At 47.7% G+C, this 20,312-nt stretch overlaps 1 protein-coding gene across 1 annotated transcript in view; it reads left to right on the top strand.

Moving 5' to 3' along the window:
• The first annotated feature begins 5,967 nt into the window (after positions 1-5,967).
• Positions 5,968-20,312, top strand: part of SLC13A4 (solute carrier family 13 member 4) — a 53,280-nt gene continuing 38,935 nt past the window's right edge. Inside the window, exons 1-3 of the mRNA XM_075001168.1 lie at positions 5,968-6,126; positions 18,039-18,175; positions 19,138-19,319. Coding sequence (XP_074857269.1) covers positions 5,968-6,126; positions 18,039-18,175; positions 19,138-19,319 — 478 coding nt within the window. The remainder of the gene's footprint in view (positions 6,127-18,038; positions 18,176-19,137; positions 19,320-20,312) is intronic.

Below are 20,312 nucleotides of genomic sequence, written 5' to 3'. Positions count from 1 at the left end.
CTACTTATTGTGTGATCATTTCAAAGTCATTCACAGGTACAACAAATAATTCAAATGCGTGTTTCCCTGGGGTTTCTAGGTTTGTACCTCATTGCTCATGTTTTAGGTTTGAAAAGAGAGACAAGGAAGAGGATTGCCATGTGAACAAAGGACAGTTTCCATCTGTCTACATAGCTAATAATTGCAGTGAGCCATCTCCCAGGGTGCATACTTCATTAACATCAGTGAAACTTTGTCTGACTCTGGCACAGTCTGAAAAAGAAAACTTTAGGCTAGCTCCAATCTGTAGCCTTTTCAGTGCATGACTATGAATAATAAATGCTATGAATATCATTCACTATATGCTGCCCTTTCTTCATTCCCAAGTATCCTCCCTTCCCCCTTCTGCATCCCAACTTTTCTTTTCTAGAGTTAATCCTAGGTTTCCTGCTCTTGTCCTGCCCATCAGAATTTTAACAAACAAAAATAACAAATGGTCCACCTTAACTATACTGTCACTGGGAAATGTACAGTTAAGGATGACATCATTTATAGCTTATTTTGTGGCCTCCTACCAGGTATTTAAGAACTACATGTCAGGAGACAGAGAAAGAGCGCTTTTGAGATCAGTCTGTGTTTTTCTGACATTCCAACAAGTTTGTAAGGGAGAGATTTTTGAGATCAATGAGTGTGTGGCAAGAGGCAGTTGCTCAAATCAGTGTTTGAGAATCTGCATGATGGCTGCCTCTAGCCAAAACTATCACGCTCATGAGCCACAAACTCACACTTGTTACAGATTTCTGTTTTAATTATTGTGTAGCGCTACCAAGGAAAAGGGAAAAAAATGGTACCATCCCTTAATCTTGTAGAACTCATTGTTGTCTTGCATTCTGGGGTACAGAGAATTGGCAAGACTTTGATAACAGTAGATTGTAGCATTGGAGATAGCTGGTCTATCACCAGGTAAGTACCTTTCCTGGGCAACCCAGATGGTTTACCACAGTCTTCCAGTTTATTTTGCAAACAGATAGCGCGGTGGCAGGTTTGTATAATTTTGGTGGTGCATAGAAGGGATCCAAGTCCTGTGCCTCCTCCATACTTGTCTTGTAAGCTGATGCAGGGGTGAGGACTCTGGGTGGAGCTCAGCTGAGGAGTTTGTGGTATAGGTGGGGTGTAGCGCAGATGAGGAGTTGGTGGTAGAGGAGTGGGATTAGTCTGTAACACAGGGTTGGGAGGTACGGGATCTGGCTGGAGGTACGGGCTTTGGGGTGGGGCTGATGGATGTCGGCGGGGACTTAAGGCTAGGACAGAGGACTGAGGTGTGGGGGGAGGGCTGCAGGTTGGAGTGGGGTTTGAGGAGTTCATGGTGCAGGAGGGTGCACAGGGCTGACGCACACAGCTGGTGTGTGTGGGGCGGTGAGGGATGAGTTTGGGATGCAGGTTGCCCCAGGGCTGGAACCACAAGAGGATTTCTCCCAGCCCTCTTCCCACCAGCAGGAACAAGCTCCAGGGGAGGAGACCCCTCTACACTCTGGCCAGACCCCTAGATGGAAGAGGAAAAAAGGCAATTGCCTAAGGAGCCAGGCTATTTAAAAGAGCCCAAGGTCCCTGGCCACTCTTGAAATAGCTCTGCTTGCCACATGGAAAAGCATCTCTTGATTCAAAGATGCTTTTGATGTGCCACATGCAGGTTCTGGGGTGGCTGAAGCACCAGAGTCGTTCCCCTCTGAGTAGAGGCATATCAAAAGTGTCTTTCAACCAAGAGACACTGTGGTTTTGCAGACCAGGTTGGGTCAGCCTGGGTGCATCTGCCCTGGGCCTCCTCTGTCAAGTGGGGGTGGGGGAATTCCAGGGCTTTTCTAGGTAGAGGGACTTGTGATCATGATCGAGGGAGGGGGTTGAGAGTGGCAGCCAGCCACTGTCCAGGGTGCACCTGTGGGGGAGGTGTACAGGGTGGCAGGTGGGGCTGAGGGAGAGGCCCAGCCCTAAACATTGGGGGATCCAGGTCTCCATGCTCTGAATATTGATGGAGTACGGGCACCACAGGCTCACATAACTCACCACTTGTGAATAGATGTGCTCGTCTTTAATTTCTGTGACATTCAGCAGAGTTTGCCTTAGTCTCAGTGAGATCTGCTTAGAGTTCTGGGACTATCTCCTGAGGACAGCTGAACCAGTTTAGCCCCTTTTCTCTGCTCATGCACTAGCTTCAAAAATAGATGGCAATTTTGACAAATGGGAGACCAGACCCCTAGCTGGTCTGAGCTGATAACGCTATGGAAATTAAAAGATCTCTAATTGTTTACACCAGTTACAAATCCTGCCATGTTAATTATTAAAAATTAATCAGTGGCTGATTTATATGAGACTACAGTAAACCCTCAAAATCTCTTCCCCACCCACCCTGGCTCAACCCCCCAGCCTCACACGACCCACTCAGCATCCGCCCAGCCCTGCTCACCACCCACATGCGGTTCCAGCTCAACTGCCCCCCGCCAGCTTCAACCCCCTAAGTAGGACGACCATATCCCTCTGTCCCAAATAAGTGACAGGGAGATATGGGGGGGAGGGGCAACTCTTCCCAGCTGCACCAAGCCCTGGGGAAGCAGCAGCCGCTGACGCTCCTGGCCCTGAGTCCTAGGGAGGTGGCAGCCCTGGGCGCTCCCACCCCCAGCTCCCAAGGGCCTAAATATGGGACAATTCATCCCCTTTAAAAAGTAAGTAAGGCCTCTTTTTGGCATCCCAAGTACAGGACCATCCCACCCAATACGGGTAGGGGTCCACCCTAACCCTCACGAGCACACCCCCATGGTGGCGCTGGCTCAACCCCACCACACACATGTGGCTCTGGTTCAGCAGCCCCCCCCGCCCCAATGGTACAAACCCTCTACACATGGCCCCAGTTTGACTCTCCACCACTCTGGTTCAACCCCCATCGCCCCCCGCCCTGGTTTCAAACCCCTGTGGCTCAGCTCACCACTCTCATGTGTGGCTCTGGCTCAACCTCCTCCCCCAGTTCAACTGCCCCCCCCGCCTGCAACTCTGGCTCACCTCCACCCCGCACACCCCTGCAGCCCTCACCCATCCATCCCATGGCCCTAACCCACCACCAGGCTTAACCGTCCCCAGCTGCCCCACCAACCCCAAGACTTACCGTTCAAAAAACTGGGGAAAGAGCCACCCAATGACTTATCCGAAATTCAGGGTATGCGAGGGTGTGTGGGAACGGAACCTTCACATAACGTGAGGGTCTGCTGTATTTCATCCTATGGATTTTTATATAATAACCACAGACTACGGCTTTGCGTATTCACGATTCATAATCTCCTATGCAATTTGTCACCAAAGTTACATTGCATTATTTCTGCTCCTGGACAAGATGACTCCCGAAACAGCAAAGAATTTTCAGGAGGTTCCATACACTCTTCCAGCCTAAATTATTGTGTGAGTTGGTGGATATCTGTAACACTTTCTTTTTTTACAATAATTATTGTACGTAATAAATCCCTGGTGGAAAAAGTAATAGAAAGTAAAGCTAATGTGACTTGAATACTCTTTAAATGAACTAGCAGTTTTCAGTCAAATCAAGGTTAGTGAATATTTGTTGACAGTACTCCCTGGGCTCTAGTTATGAGCCACACGCAAGTGTTTCTTTTCTGTAGTTCAGCATATCATACCATCCAGACTTCAGCCCAAAGAAAATGTTTACACAGATTAGTATCTGTCATTGCTTCTATTTGTTTAAAAATTTCTGCCAGAGCTTATTTGGCTGCCTTGGTTTAAATTCTCTCAGAGGGGTAGTCGTGATAATTTGTAGCTTTACAAATAACATGCCATCCTCTAGCATCTTAGAAGCTAACAAATGTATTAGGTCATGAGCTTTCATAGGCAAGACCCACTTATGAATGGAGTAGAAAAATAGAATCCAGGGTTCATACAGCAGGTATGGAAGGGGTGGAGAAAGGAAGAGGGTGTTGGAGAAGGGCTACCTGTCACTAGTAGGACCAGTTGTTGAGGCAAATTAAGTACGTTGTGTCCCATTCTTGTGAACATCAAAGGTGGGGAAATTGTCCTTGTAATGCAGAAGATAGTTAAGATCTCTGTTCAGGCCTAGGTTAAATGTATCAAATTTGCCAACAAATTCTAATGTCTCCCTCTGTAATCTTGTGGTAAAATCCTTTTGTAGACAAACGGCTACTTTTAAATCCTTTATTGAATGTGGTTAACGTGTTCCCCTATAGTTTTATGTGTATTCCAATTCCTGAGGTCAGATTTATGTCCATTCATCCTTTAGTGCAGAGACTGCCCAGTCTGGCCCATGTATATGGCAGAGAGGCATAGCTGGCACATGACGGCATATATCACACTAGTGGATGTGCAGGTGTATCAAATCCTCATTGCGTTGCTGATGTGGTTAAGCCATGTGAGCATGTCACTTGTATAGATACATGGACAGAATTGGCAAAGGGGTTTGTTGCACAGATAGGTTTCTGGGTTAGTGTTCCTGTTGTATGGTGTATAGCTGCTGGTGAGTATTGTCTTGAGGTTGGGTGGCTGTCTCTAGGAGAGGACTGGCCTGTCACCCCAGGCCTGTGAGAGTGAGGGTTTGTGTTCCAGCATAAGCTGTAGGTTGTCAATGATGCGCTGGATGGTTTTAAGCTGGGGGCTATTAAGTGGCGTTCTGTTAATTTCCTTATTGGGTTTATTATGAATTAGGTGACTTCTGGGTACTTGTCTGGCTCCGTCAATGAGTTTCTTGATTTCCCTGGGTGGACAATTAAGTTTTAAGAATGCTTGATAAAGATCTTGTAGGTTTTTGTCTCTGTCAGTGGCATTGGAGCAGATATGGTTGAATAATGTAAACTAGTAGTACCAAGCTGCCATTAGACTGAGTCAAATTCAGATTGCTCTGCTACAGTTGTCTATTGTCATTGGAAATTCTGGATCACATGGGAACTAGTACACTGGAATAACATGTGTATGTTTTATTTGGTTCTTAACCTTAACATAATACTGACTTGTGGTAAACTCTCTATTGTAAGGTTTCACTATTCCATAGCCTGGGACTGGGTTGAATTAGAAAAGAGACGTTTTCTCAAATTCCAATGCAGAATTTATCAAAGTTGCAATATCACTACTGGCAAGAAAAAAAAACAAAACAAAACCAAAAAAAACATAAACAAAAGCAATTGGGTTGTCTGCACTAGACTGGGTAAGAATGGATGAGATTACAAATTAATTATAATACTCATGGCTTATGAATCAGACATCTGAGTAATGGAAATACTGACTTGAGACTCAGCAGACTGTAGATTAAATGGCAGCAATTTGAAGTGATCATTCAGTAAATAACAGATTTTTGATTTGGCTTCAAAATTATATATTTAAAATTGAAATGCTTTAAGAAACTGAACAACCTCTTTCATAGTTACTTTTTATGCTCCCCTTTTTACTCCAGAGTTGTTTTCCTAATCCTTTGACATCGCTATAGTCCAGGGGTCAGCAACTTTTATGAGGCGGAACGCTGAAATTTGACCTCTATGTATTGTCCGAGTGCTGGTGATACTTTGTAAAGTTACTAATAGTTCTATTTACAACAGCTTCATTAACAAATAAATTAAGAGGCGGAGATTTACTGTTAAGGAGGTGGTGGCATGGCTTTGAGCAAGCTCCTGGCTGCAGGGGGGAAGAGGGGTGGGGCTGAGCTCCCACCATGCATGCTGATGAAAATCAGCTTGCATGCCACTCTTGGCACCCATGCTGGGGTTGTGAACCCTGCATTAGTCCATAAACTCTTACTAACATCCTGCTCCCTTTTGGAATTTCCCCAGTCCCCCAGTGGTAGCACACCATTTAGTTCCAGCTAACTGGCTATTTGGGAAGTCTCCATGATGCAGTCCCCATAAACTACGCTGAAATCTAGTCATCAGGAGCTGGGCCCAGTCTCTGGACACATTTGCAAAGGCTGATAGAATTGTGATTTGAGCGATGTTTATCCTTGGTGATTTCTCCCCACAGGAAGCCTCCTGTGCCTATGTGCTGATAGTGACGGCTGTGTACTGGGTCTCAGAAGCGGTACCACTCGGAGCTGCAGCCCTGGTTCCTGCTTTCCTCTACCCACTCTTTGGAGTCATGAAGTCCAGTGAGGTAGTCCAAAGTATACTTTCTATCACTTCTTACTCTCCTGGTCATTTGCAGCTAATAACTCTTAGGGGAGCAAGAGGGCTAAGTGCCCTACACATGTGAAAGGTAGGTCAACCATTCAGCTGTAGAAGTGTAACCCGTTGTCGCTCCTCCCTGGGTTACCCAGGAGCACGCAGCGCTCCGTTGTGTGTCTATGCGCCTGACAGGTTCAATAAGAAAAGAGATCCTGAGTGTCCCAGTGCTGATGTTGGATAGTTGGGAATCCCCCTTTCCACCCCTGATTTCTAAAGCTCTGTAAAATAGTGGGGCCTCCACCTGGCTGGCCTCTGTACACACTTAATGGTGTGCCTTGGGAACTGCCAGGAAACTTATTTCAGTTATAATCTGGATTTAACTCCCAAACAGCAATTATGAGAAGTATATGACTAACAGACCACATAAGAACCAACTTACACCTTTACTTAGCAACTTAAGGAGACAGGGTTGCAGATTACAAATGAATGAAATGAATTACCAGTATACACAGAAATGAATGAAACATAACTAGCATGTGCACTACCATCCCACCCCAGAGTGTACACTCTTTAGTTAGCAAAGTTACGGTTACTGGCTTGCATTGGCTTGCAGCTGTTGCATTGGCATTGGCATGCAGCTGTTGTTTACTGGATTACATACACCTTGGCGAGGGTTCTGCGTGTCAGTCCAGGCAAATCAACAAGCAGACCAGGCCCTCTGTCCTTGAGCTGGCCTCTGCAGCACTTGAACAGACACAGATAAAGTTCCTTCTCTGCAGTGTCTCTCATCAGTAGGCTGTAGCTCCCCAGCGCAGTTTCTGGCTGGAAGAAAACTTCGCGCTTGCCCTGAAGCAGTCTGTTCCATCAGCCTTAACTCTCCAACAACAGGAGACAACCGTCTTCCTTTTCAGCCTCTCCAAAAAGCCCCCTTTCCTTTCCAAAGCCTCATGGGAGTTGTAGTTTCTAGAGCCAGATTGCCACACACAGCGGCAGCTAGAGGCTCCCACATACTGATGGGCCTACAGAGAGAACACAGTATGATATTCCAGAGTGCAGTCCAGACCCATGAAGTGCTGTGGCAACCCTGCCCTGCACCCTTGTATGTCTCACGTTGCTACTGTAGTTTCCAAGATGGATCACTCACAATTAGTTGGCCAGTGTGCCGGTCATAACCAAAGTGTCTATGTGTAGTCAGAGCCCTGCTCCATCAGCTCTGATGCCAGCAGTTTCTCAGCAAACACCAGTCACGTACTGGTTTCCACCAGCTTTGGTTACTATGCACAGAGTGAACCACTACATACTCTGAATTTTCCCACAAAACTCTGCCACTGTCCACTGTCCAGCCTTCTCCTGGATGGTTCAGATATCCTAGGCCTGTTGCTCCTTGAAGGGAATCAATACACAACAATTTGCTACCTTAAATGGAGTCACCCATCCAATTCACAGTACTGGGTTAATTTTAATTAAAGAATAAAACAAGTTTATCTATCTATCTATCTATCTATCTTAGAGTGTCTGTGTGTCTGTCTGTGTTACATTTCTTCAAGAACTCCCCTTAAGCCATAAGAGCTATGATCACAAAACTTGGCATGCAGCTTCCTCTTACCCTAACTTAAACCAAACTCAGGGTTTGGTTGCACCAGGGAAATGAGAAATGCCTGAAGTCCCAGGATTTCCCGGGGCATTGAAAGGGAGGGGGAAGAAGGAGGAGAGAGACAAAAGGGAGGGTCGCAGGCAGGAGGGCTGTGATACTGAAAGGGATCACTGGGGGCAGCTGGAGCACCAACAGAGAGGCCAGCAGGGCTGGGGCTCTGCCATCTTGCCTGCCACAAAGACCAGGTAAGTAGCTCTCTTGCCCCAAACCCAGAGCCTGTCACCCTCCATGGAAAGCCTACAGGCTGCAGAGAGGGCTGCTGGAGTGGGGGATTGATGGAGACCAGAGCCAGCCTCCAGTACCCCAGCCCCCTCTCAGCTAACATGCAGCCCCAGATCCTTCCTGTCCAAGAGGAGTCACTGGCAGGGAACACTGCCCTGGCCCCCTGGGAAGACCAGATTCTGTAGCAGTGTCACCTTCACTGTCACAGGTGGCCCTGGTAACCCCGCTCCCACCCTCCTGCCCCCTGTCATGAGACCTCTGCCCTAATTTCTGCACCTCCCACCTGCCTTGACTTCTCCACCCCACCACCTGCCTTGAGCCTCGTCACCTTGAGCTCCCACCAGCACTCTGCCCTGAGCCAACCGCCCCACTTCTTCTTACCACTGGAGCCTCACTCCAGCCTTCATTTTTCTTGTTTTTTTTTTTTTAAAAATACTATCATTGAAAAAAGCCTGTACACTTTCATTTATTTTCAAAAAATGCGTTAGCTGAAGAGCTGAGCAATGCTGGGCAGCTCTGCTATTCTGACTACAAAAATACATTTTGAGTACAAGTGAAGATGCATTAAAGTCAGAAACAGTTACAAGAAAAGTAAAAATAAAAAGGAGACTTTGTTCAAAGTGAAGTTCTTACATGTTTTCCGAACATCGCTGGCACAGCTCTAAAGCTAGGATCTGTTCCCAGAGTCTACAGGATGTTTCTTTTATCTCCTTCGATGGCGCAGAGAGCTGGATAGGGACAGAGAACTTGGGATGCTTTTCTCCTCACTTTTATAGTTGTTACCCTTTGAAATGCACCTTCCTGAGAGTAACTCCAAGATTGTTATTTCCAGCTGAGAGCAAGGAGACTGATAATATAAATTCCCCTTAAACCTGCATGGGAGCCCAGGGCTGCAATGCAGAGAGGTCTCTCTCTAAGTCCTGACTGCCGCTGCTGGTGGAGGAGAGCCCCACCCTGCCAGCCCCAGCATTGAGCTATTATGGACAGGGGAAGGAAGCCCTCATTGTCATCCACAGAAAGGAGCTGCCCAGATAAGCCCAAGCCCCAGCCCCCTGTCAATCCCTCAGCCCCTCCCCAAACCTAGAGCCCCCATCCTGCAGCCTAGACCTCTCATTCCCAGACAGAACCCTCGCCTCCCAGCTCTGAGCCCCTCAAACCCAGCTCCACCATACAGCCTGCAAGCCTAGTCAGAGCCCTCACACTCTTGTACCCAAACCCTCTGTCTCAGCCCTGAGCTCCCTCCCCCACTCAGAGCTCCTTGGCACCATAAAACAACTTCTTTTTTATGTGCACCAATATGATGATGATGCATTTCACATCACCTGCTTGTTGTACATCACCTCTACATTGCTGTACATAAGAAAATTCATTCACTCGGGGTGGAAAAAATTAAAGGGAACTCTGCTGGCAGGGATGTGGCACTTTGCTGCCATTTGCTAAGATGCAGACCTGTGTTCCTGCCAGCTTTCCTCGCTATGGCTCATCAGCTTTGACAACAGCTGGCTGGGGGTTCAATTTCTTCCTTGAGAAATAAGTTTACCTGCTTGCCAGATTTGCCTGGTAAACACACTTCAGTCATGATTTCAGGTTGTGTTCCTAACTGTGTATATAATGTTGTTAAGTGCACTTGATCATGATAACATGGATGGGCAACTGATTAATTTTCAAATGATACCTTACATGAAATATTTTGTACAAATATTATTACACCTATTGTGCAAATACAGGGGTGCATTGCTTCATACAGAGAAACACAGGAATGTCCAAACAGAAGCAAATGATTGCTCCATGTAGTCCAGTGCTGTATATTACCAACATTTTTTAGAACCATCTGCTTCAGGGGAAGGTGGAAAAAGCTTTGTGGTAGGTAAATTTGGGATAATGCCCTAGGAAAATTGCCTCCTAAACCTCAATGCCTAGAGGCCGTCTGATCCCTGAAGTAGGAGGACACCTATGCCTTCCAAAACTGATATTAATATTTACTATTAAAACTCCCTATTCTTGTGACTTATATAAATGTCAAATTTGTTTGAAAAGTCCCTCTAACTTCAACTTCAGGGATATCTTGTGTCAATGAGTTCCACAAGCGAAGTGTGTGTTGTGAGGGGGAAAAAAGGTATTCTCTTGGGGTAGGTCTACACAGCAAAGGTATTTTGAAATAACAGCCGTTATTGCAAAATAACTATTCTAACAGATGCATAACACAACCACTGTTTTGAAATAATTTTGAAATAGCAGATACCTTATTCTGAAGTTGGTAAACCTCATTGTATGAGGAAGAGCACCTATTCTGAAATAGCTATTTCAGAATGGGGGCTATGTTGACAGGGAATAGCACCTATTTCGAAATAAACTGTAGTGTGTCCAGTGGATCTATTTCAAAATAGGCTCTGTGTATGTAGATGCCGTATTCCCAAATAGCTAAGCGCTATTTCAAAATGCATTTTTGCGCGTAGCAGCGTGATTTCAAAATAAGCTGTTCTAGAACAACTCTTCCAGAATAGCTTATTTTGGAATAAGGCTACTGTAAAGACATATCCTTAGATCCATTTTAAATTTTCTTCCTTTAATCTTCATGAGTCATCTTGTTCTCATATTGGCTACGTCTACACTAGCACACTACGTCGAAGTAGCCTATTTCGAAGTAAGAACATCGAAATAGGCTACTGCGACACGTATCGTCTACGCATCCTCCAGGGCTGGTGCCGTCGATGTTCAACGTTGAAGTAGCGACAGAGAATGTCAAAAGGAGCCACCCCGGAAGGAAATGCGGAGCGTCCACACACACAAGCACCCTCTTTCGAAGTAGGGGGCCAGGAAAGCCGGCAGACCGGGTCACAGACTGGAATAGCCCTTCCAGGGCAACAGCAAGCCGCTCCTTTAAAGGGCCCCTCCCAGACACACCTGGCCTGCACAGCACGAGGTCTGCGGAGCAGTAGCCACTCTCTCGCAGACCAAGTCCCCGCAGATATGGACACCCAGCAGCAGCAGCAGCAGCAGCAGCAGCAGCAGCAGGAAGAGGAGGCCCTCCAGGTAGTCATCCAGGGGGCAAGCGCCCTGCTAGGTGCTGCCCGGGAGGCCGCCCAGTGGTTCCTGCCAGAGGAGCCCTCCCCGGAGGCAGACGGGGATGCCCCTGACCACCAGCGTCCCCTCTTCCTCCCCCGCCGGCTGCTCCCCCACCTCTGGAGCCACACCAGCAGCTCCGAGTGGTGGGAGCAGCTGGTCATGCAGGAGTGGGACAACGATATGTGGCTCCGGAACTTCCACATGCGCCGGCAGACCTTTCTTGAGCTCTGCCAGTGGCTCACCCCTGCATTGAGACACCACGACACCCAGATGCAGCACGCCCTCCCCGTCAAGAGGAGGGTCGCAATAGCCATCTGAAAGCTGGCCACTCCAGACAGCTATTGCTCCATGGGACACCAGTTTGGAGTGGGAAAGGCCACGGTCGGGGCCATCGTCATGGAGGTAAGGAGGCCCGGGCATGCACCCACTGGGGGGGGAGGGGGGCCAGGTATGGGGTTGGGGAGGGAGAGAGGGGCCGGGTATGTGTCTGGGGAGGGAGGGGCTGGATGTGGGTCTGGGGAGGGAGGGGCACTGAGGAGCGAGAGTCTGGGCAGGTGGGGTACCAGGGAGGTGCCCGGGAGTGGGGCCTGGGGGAAGGGCCCTGGGGCACCCTGCACAGCCTCATGGGAGCCTGTGTTCCATCCCCACAGGTGGTCCGTGCGCTTAACACCATGTTGCTCCAGAGGGTCGTCCGACTCGGAGACCTGGATGCAGCCGTTGCCGGATTCACCTCCATGGGGTTCCCGAACTGCTTCGGGGCCCTGGGTGGGGCCCACATCCCCATCCGTGCCCCAGACCACAGCAGAGGAAGATACATAAACCACAGGAGCTACCATTCCGTGGTCCTGCAGGCCATGGTGGACAGTTGGGGCCGCTTCCAGGACGTGTACGTGGGCTGGCCCAGCTGCACACACGATGCCCATGTTTTTAGGAACTCAGGCCTGTGCAGCCAGCTGGAGGCAGGGAACTACATCCACCAGAGGGAGATCCCGCTGGGGGACACCATCGTGCCCCTCTGCCTCGTGGCGGACGCGGCCTACCCCCTTCAGTCCTGGCTCATGCGCCCGTACACCGGCCACCTCAATGCCAGCCAGGAACGGTTCAACGCCTGCTTGAACCACGCCCGCCAGGTGGTGGAGAGGACATTTGGCTGTCTGAAGGGCTGCTGGCGGTGCCTCCTTGCCTGACTGGACTTCAGCCTCCAAAACATCCCCCAGCTTGTGGGCGTGTGCTGCACGCTCCACAACATCGTTGAGAGCAAGGGGGAGGCTTTCATCCAGGGGTGGGCGGTCAACACCAGCATGGGCTTCCCCCAGCCGGCCACCGCACCCAGCCGCCAGGCCCACCATGAGGGGGTACATGTCCATGAGGCCCTGTGGGCCCACTTCGATGAGGGAAACCCCTGAGCACCTCCCTGGCCTTCCCCAGAAGACCCCCCACACACACAGCCCACACACCACCCCCAACACCTGCACGCTACCCCCCCAACAAGCACATGCCTCCAGCTTTTTGCAAAATAAAACCTTTTTTTCCTGAAACCTGAAAACTTGTTTTGTTCACAACAGAAACTGCAACCACTATACGAAAAGGGGGACAAATATGTACATGGGGGACAACTATATACATGGGGGCCCAACGGATGGCTCGGCCGTTGGCCCATCAGTCCGGGGTGGGGGTAGAGGGGTGTGACCCCCGGCAGGTATGGCTCGCGACCCCATCCCCCTGTCCGCGATCCCTGGCGTGGCCGTCTGGGGGCTGAGAGGACCAGCAAGTACGGCCGGGATGCCTCCACTGGCCGGTATTCAGCCCCAGTGGGCTCTGTGGAACTTGCAGGTGGCGAAGCAGATGGGGCGGCAGGCGGGGCAGCAGGCAGCGAGGCCAGTCGGGTGGCAGGCGGTACGGCAGGGGGTGCCTTGGGTGGAGCAGCAGGGAGGGCAGCCCGGGAGGCAGAAGTGGGTGGGAGCCAGGCGACAGCCTCCCAGATCGACCCGGCTATGTCCCGAAAGAACCCCATAAAGTCCTCCCATGCCGCCCACTGCTGGGTGGACTCCTCCCGGTCAAAGCGGAGTCTCTCCTCCGCCACCTCTGTCTGCCGCTGGAGAGCTGCCAGGAGCTAGGGATCCACAGGGGCCATCCCCAGAGTCTGGCGGTGGTGGGACCATCTTGCTGCCCTTGGGGGTGTCTCCGGGTGCTGGTGATGGCTGACCTCTGGCGGGCTGTCGGGGACGACGGAGGGTGCCTGGCTGCCTGGGGTGTTGGATGCTGCAGCTGGAGAGAGGGAGAGAGGGAGGGGAAGGCTGTTAGTCCAGTGCCCTGGCCCGTGGCCCGTTCCCCCACCCCCTCTTGGATGCTGGGTCTCCATCCCTGTCAGTGGGTTTGATGTCCCTGTTGGCTGTCGCCATGGCATTGTCACCCTGCCCCCGGGGTTAAGGCTGAGTGCTGTCCATGGGTGTGGGTGCTGATGGGTGCTGATGGCCGTGCCACCATCCTGGGACCGTACTGTGGCTGGGCGTTTGTGGGATGGGGTCCGCTGGGGGGGTGTGAGGCTTCCGGTTGTGTCTGCTGCCCCCGCCCTGTGGCCCATGGGTGTGTGCTCTGTGGGGTACGTACCTGACCATCCATTGCCGTGGTGCTCTGGGAGGGGAGGTTGATGAGGAACCCCCCCCTCACTGCTGGACCCCTCCTCCGCTGTCCCGAGGTGGGGCTCCTCGGGTGGGCCCCGGGGTGTGGGGCTGGCCTCTGGGCCAGACACTGGCTCCAAGGCCTGCTGGGGCTTGTCAGCCATGGTATCAAGGGTGGCCAGGGGGAAGGAGGTGTTCTGGGGGTCCAGGATGGCCCTGAGCTCCCTGTAATAGGAGCAAGCAGTGGGGGCAGCCCCAGACTGGCTGGCAAAGTCCTGGGCCCGGGCATAACCCTGCCGCAACTCCTTCACCTTACTCTGGATGTGATTCGGAGTGCGGGCAGCGTGACCCAGGGTGGCCAGGCCCTCGGCCAGTCGGGCAAACGCTTCTGTGTTCCTCCGCTTGCTCCCCATCACGTGGAGCACCTCCTCTTCACCCCAGAGCCCTAGCAGGTCTTGGAGCTCGGCCTCCGACCAGGAGGGGCCCTGCCTCTTTTTGGCCCCTCACTTGACTGCTGGGGGTGCCTGGGTCCCCTCAGAAGGGGAGCCCTGGGGGCGCTCTGGGGGCTGGCTGGGTGCCATGGCACTGGGTAGTCGGGTCGGGGTCTGTAGAGGGCATGCAGGGCTAACACGTGCATGTGCTGCTGCCTGCACGCTCTCAGCTTCCTGCCACAGGAAATCCAGGTCTGTGGTGCTTTAAAGGCTACTGCACATGGGGACCATAGAGCCCCGCAGGGGCTGGACAGAGTGTCTCAACCCCTCAGCTGATGGCCACCATGGAGGACCCCGCTATTTTGAAGTAGCGGGACGTGGATCGTCTATGCACACCCTACTTCAATGTTCAACGTCGAAGCAGGGCGCCATTCCTTATCTTCAGATGGGAATAGCGACTTCGACGTCTCGCCTCCTAATGTCAATTTCAACGTCGAAATAACGCACAGCGCGTGCAGACATGATGGGTGCTATTTCGAAGTTGTGCTGGCTACTTTGAAGTAGCCGGCTAGTGTAGATGCACCCATTGAGACTGCGGACTTCCATTCAGGTGATCTACACGCTATATAGGGTTTTTCCTTTGCTCTTGTTCTCAGTGAGTCAGCTTATTAAAACACAAAGCACAGGCTTGTCTACATGAACTATGCGTACAGAAGCAAGAGAGCCATATCCCTCACTCATAGCATAGATGTAATCTAAATGCAGTACAAGGCCTGAATGTAAATTGCTACAGTGAAGCATACAGATAGCCTGAAACTGCTCTTCAAGTGTGAGTGGCCCTAGAGATCTCAGTGATGTAATAACCTTGTAATCAGCAGAGAAATGGTTAACCCTGTTGACATGGAAAATTAATTAATTAAACTGTGAGGTTGTTTTGCTCTTGTTATACAAACTCTTTCTGCTGCTTACTCCTTTCCAAGGGCCAAAAGCCCCAGCTGTACCCTATGCAATTGCAAAGCCCCTCAGTTTTGCCTGACTTCTAAATGGCTGCGCATTTTCAAAACAAAATTCTGCGGCATGCTGGCGATTCAAATATGTATGAGCAATATACTACACATCAAATTTAATATTTCATTCAAATTAGATAACTACAGGAAAACTCAAAAGACTGCTTTATTCATTTCTCAAAAACAAAAAGAAAAACTAACTTAAAATAAAACAGATTAGCTGAGGCCATTGAAAAATTTCCAGTCTGTTGCACTGGCGTGACAGGGAACCCAGGTTCTTGCAACACAGTTTACACCATATACCACTCCAGGGCTGTTTATGCATGTGTATTTTATTAATTTCTCCAGAATGCTTTTAAAGGGATAAAGGGAAACTATTGAGTCTTTGTTTCACTGGCTCACTAGATCCCCTTTCATTCAGTCTAAGAATATTTTTATTTAAAAAAAAATGATGGGCAAGGTGTTAATGAGGGAGAAAGTCATGAAAGAGAGTCAAAAAGGTGATATTGAAAAGTTTTTGGCATACCCTTCACCACGATGGTCAAGTCCCTTTCTGTCACCATGTGAATTTCTTGCAAAACTAAAAATACAAAATTATTTTATAACTTAATGTAGCACTTTTCATGAACAAAAATACACAAAAGTGATTGATGATTATTATCATGAGATAATCACTAGTGTAAAGAGGTAAAGGACAATGAGAGAAATCTTGGTCCTTTTGAAGTCAGTGGCCATGCTGCCATGCATTTCAATGGGCTAGGATTTAACCAGGTGTTTTCAAACCCTAACCCTCCATTTTGTGAAAGCCAGAGTTGGGCTTTGGGATAAATACTGACCCATTCTTTTAACTATCATGTCTTTGGGATCATTCCTACAAGAAAAGAATGATTTTAGAGTGTAATTGCTGGCACGTGATTGCTAGCACCTTTTAAAATCCCAGTGTAGGCAGGGGAAGTTGTAATATTAATTGTTATTAATTAATATTAATTAATTGGTTCTTGTAAACCTTTTACTGTGACTCATGCACCTCATCTAGCTAACACAGGGCTCAGCAACTGCCGGCACAGGTGCCAAGAGTGGCATGCAAGCAGATTTTCATCGTCATACAAGGCAGGAGCCCAGCCCCGCTCATCCTTCCCCATGCAGCCAGGAGCTTGCTCAAAGCCAGGGTGCCTGTGGGTTAACAAAAGACCAGCTAATGGTACCACCCACCACCTAAACAGTAAAGCTCTGCATCTTCATTTATTTGTTAATGAAGCCATTGTAAGTAGGACTATTAGTGACTTAAAAAAGTATCACCAGCACTCAAACTGTACATAGAGGCCAAAAGGTCAAATTTTGTCCCTCCTCCTCAGAAAGGTTGCTGACCCCTGAGCTAACATGTTAAACCACAACTTGCTCTGCCTGCATTAACTGTCACATTTTTATAATACACCCTTTTCTCTACTGTGGAAGATTCCTTTGACTTTGTTGAACTAGCAATGGGAGCTGCAGCTGCATAGCATATCTGAAAACCATACTATCTACAATAAATTCTTTCATATCCAGCAGTCCCAGGACTGGGAGGTTGCTGGATATTCAAATATTTTGGATAATAGAGAAGTATATCTAGCAATGCATAACACTAGACAAAAACAAGATTAGATATTAAGAAATAAACAGAAAAGTATGCAGAGTACTTGATTTACAAATAACAGTATAATTGTACACTGTGAACTTATACTGTATTTGCTGTATTTATTTGTAAATAAACATTATTAGTTAGAACATGTAACTAAAATTTACTGATGGTTAAAATGCTGGTTGTTTGAGAGTTCTAGATGATAGAATGCAGGATATGAAAGAGTTTACTGTATTTATATGAGGCAATATGAATTTAGATGCCTAACTTCAGATAACTAATTCTAAAACATTAGACTGTAGGGACTTAATACAGCAAATCTGTAGCTGAGTAAAGAATTAAACTTAGGTATCTTTGCTATCATTTGTTGTAATTATGGGGAGGCAGGATGGACCAGTGGTTAGGGTACTAGTTTGGCACTCTAGAGACATCGACACAGTTTCATACTTTTCCACAAGCTTCCTTTGTGACCTTTCAAGGAGAAATGAGGCCACAGTTTAACTCTAAATATCTTTTACCTAAAGCCGCTGAGAGAGTCTGTGACAGAGTAGAAAGTTGAGGATTATTGTAGAAGCGTTGGTAGCAACGCCATAGTTACATTTGCTTGGAGATTTGCTCTTAAATCATGATTCAAACCAGCTTTGTTTGGTGATGGACATTTGTCCCCAAAATGTCCAGAAAACTCTTCAAAGAGCAAAGGCATTTCCTGTGTAACTGTTTTTATAAAATAGCTGCTGATTTTTATGCATGCTTCTTTTCACTCCCACACACACAGGGGCATGATCTGTGATCATTCCGTACCGATATGTCAACCTATACTTGGTTGGGTAGAGTCAGTACATCTCTGAGGGCTTTCTGTGATTGAATTTTAGCCTTAGCTTTCCTTATGCTTAAACAGGATACGAGGACTTAAGAGTTAAGTGGGTAGGTGTAGAATTCCCAGCAGAATGAGCACTTGAGAAGTTTTAGTAGGTAGAAATCAGAAGGAAATATGTCAGTTTGGGCCTAATCTAAACATTTAACAGATGACAAACTAAACCTCGTTCACAGAAGTAAAAGAAAATCACACAGCATCTCTCAACTTCCCTCAGGCTCTCCAAAACTGAGACACCTCGCTGACTGGCGGCCTGATACATTTTAATTTATCAACACCAGAAGAAAAGGACTTAAGATATGGTGTTTTGACTCATAGTTTCTCCATTAACTCCACTTCCCAGAATGCTCTCTGCAAGTAACATTCCCTCTGTGATTGCTTATCTTCCACTTGTCTTTCCTGCAGGTGGCTGCTGAGTATTTCAAGAACACAACTTTGCTCCTCATGGGGGTGATTTGTGTGGCAGCTTCTGTTGAAAAGTGGAATTTACACAAGCGGATTGCTTTGCGTATGGTCATGATGGCTGGAGCAAAGCCCGGCATGTGAGTGAATCCTTTATGATGCTTTAGAGTATTAAAGGATATACTTATCAAGTTTGAAAATAAATAAGCAAATATTTGTTAAATCTAACTTTGTACATGCTTCGAAAGCAAATGCTGTCATTGCCTGCACTGCATTGTACTTTCACAATCAGGGCCATGTCTACACTAGCACAAAACTGCAAAATGCCCATGCAAATAGCCATTTTGAAGATTACTAATGAAGTGCTGAAATGCATATTCAGCACCTTATTAGCATGTCGCCAGCCACGTCTCTTCGAAATTGCTGCATTTTGCTACTGTGCAGCTCATCTAGATGGGGGTCATTTTTGAAAGGACCCTGCCAACTTCGAAATCCCCTTATTCCTATCTGCTGAGTGTGAAAAGCAGCAATTTCGAAGAGCCGCCGCCAGTGGCATGCTAATGAGGCACTGAATATGCATTTCAGCGCCTTATTAGTAATCTTCAAAATGGCTATTTGCATAGCCATTTTGAAGTTTTGTGCTAGTGTAAACATAGGCCAGGTGTTCTAAATCAATCCTTGATGATCTTTTCATGATCTGAAAGTTTATGAATTTCCCCATCTTTCTGCCTCTTTTGTCTTTTTTAGTCTCTCATCCCTTGACATAATACTCTCTGTTCATTGTGTTCTAACACTTACTTGGTTCTTTGGTCCCCTCTCTTCCCTCCTTGACTGTTGTTTGATGTGTACAAAATACACAAGATGACCTTCAGAATTTCCTGTTTTAATATTATGAGTTTGTAGTCAAGACTGAAATGATGTAGTGTACTGTACAGGTCTCCTGCACTGGAGAGGGATTTCAACTGGATGAAATAGAATATATTTTTAAGTAACAAGGATATATAATAAGTAAATAACAATTAATTAATTAAAATATTAGAAAATGGGTCACATGAGAAGTTGTGAAAGTGCACCCAGAGGGCTGTTCTCGCCTATGTTCTAGGTTACTACTCTGCTTTATGTGCTGTACAACCATTTTATCCATGTGGCTTTCCAACACCTCCACCACAGCCATGGTGATGCCAATAGTGGAGGCAGTACTACAGGAGTTAGTGAAAGCTGAGGAGGAGCATGAAGTCATCGATACTGAAGGCAACACCATTTCTGAAGAGCGGGATCCAATAGGTATTGGATGATATCAGTAATTCTCCTTACATTCTGAAATACTGGAGATCTAATCCTGGTTCTGGAAATCAGCATAGATCCCTGGAAACGAGTGAAGCTACATAATTTATACCAGCTGAGAATTTGGCCTTGCTATCTATTTTCAAGTATTGTATACAGCAATATTTATTTTATAGCCTGAGGGTTGCCATTCAGGAGAAGTGGAGTTGGGAGCCCGTATAGCTGGAAGGGAAGCTGAGTTGAGGGCCTCACTTCAGGGCAGATTTAAGCTGTAGTTTATGTGCAAGATAATTGTAGTTCTAATTAGTTCTAATTAGATGGAAAGTTTGAAGGGTCTGTGACAGGACTCAGGCCAGGTTGTGTGGTGCCTTTAAATGTACATTTCTAGATATTCACATTTGGATTTCTTTTGCATTTGAACTGTGAACTTCCTCGACTTACAGTTCTTAGTTTTGAAATGTTTATAACATCCCTCTGATGTACTTTATTTACTAGATTTATTTTCAGCATAATGTTTGCCTGTGAATGTCCTCATTTTAAAATGAAAAAATTTGTGCATGAACCACACTAAACAAGTAACTCCAACCCAGTGTCTACACGTGCCCCTTCCTTTCGAAAGGGGCATGTTAATGAGCAGGTTCAAAAGATGCTAATGAGGCACTGCAATGAATATGCAGCATCTCATTAGCATAATGGCGGCCATGGCAATTTGAAAGTGCGGCTTTTCGAATTGCGCACCGCCCGTGGAGATGGGACCTTCTGAAAGGACCCCCCCCCCAGTTTTCAAAAGCCCTTCTTCCTGTCTGGTGATTGGAAGAAGGGCTTTTGAAAACTGGTGGGGGTCCTTTCGGAAGGTCCCATCTCCACGGGTGGTGTGCAATTCAAAAAGCTGCACTTTTGAATGGCCGTGGCCACCATTATGCTAATGAGGTGCTGCATATTCAGTGCAGCACCACATTAGCATCTTTCAAACCCTCTCATTAACATGCCCCT

The sequence above is a fragment of the Carettochelys insculpta genome, chromosome 1 (assembly GCF_033958435.1).
Source record: "Carettochelys insculpta isolate YL-2023 chromosome 1, ASM3395843v1, whole genome shotgun sequence".
NCBI classification, from domain to species: Eukaryota; Metazoa; Chordata; order Testudines; family Carettochelyidae; genus Carettochelys; species Carettochelys insculpta.
Note: the sequence above shows the minus strand (reverse complement) of the source record. Positions and strands in the feature narration are given on the sequence as shown.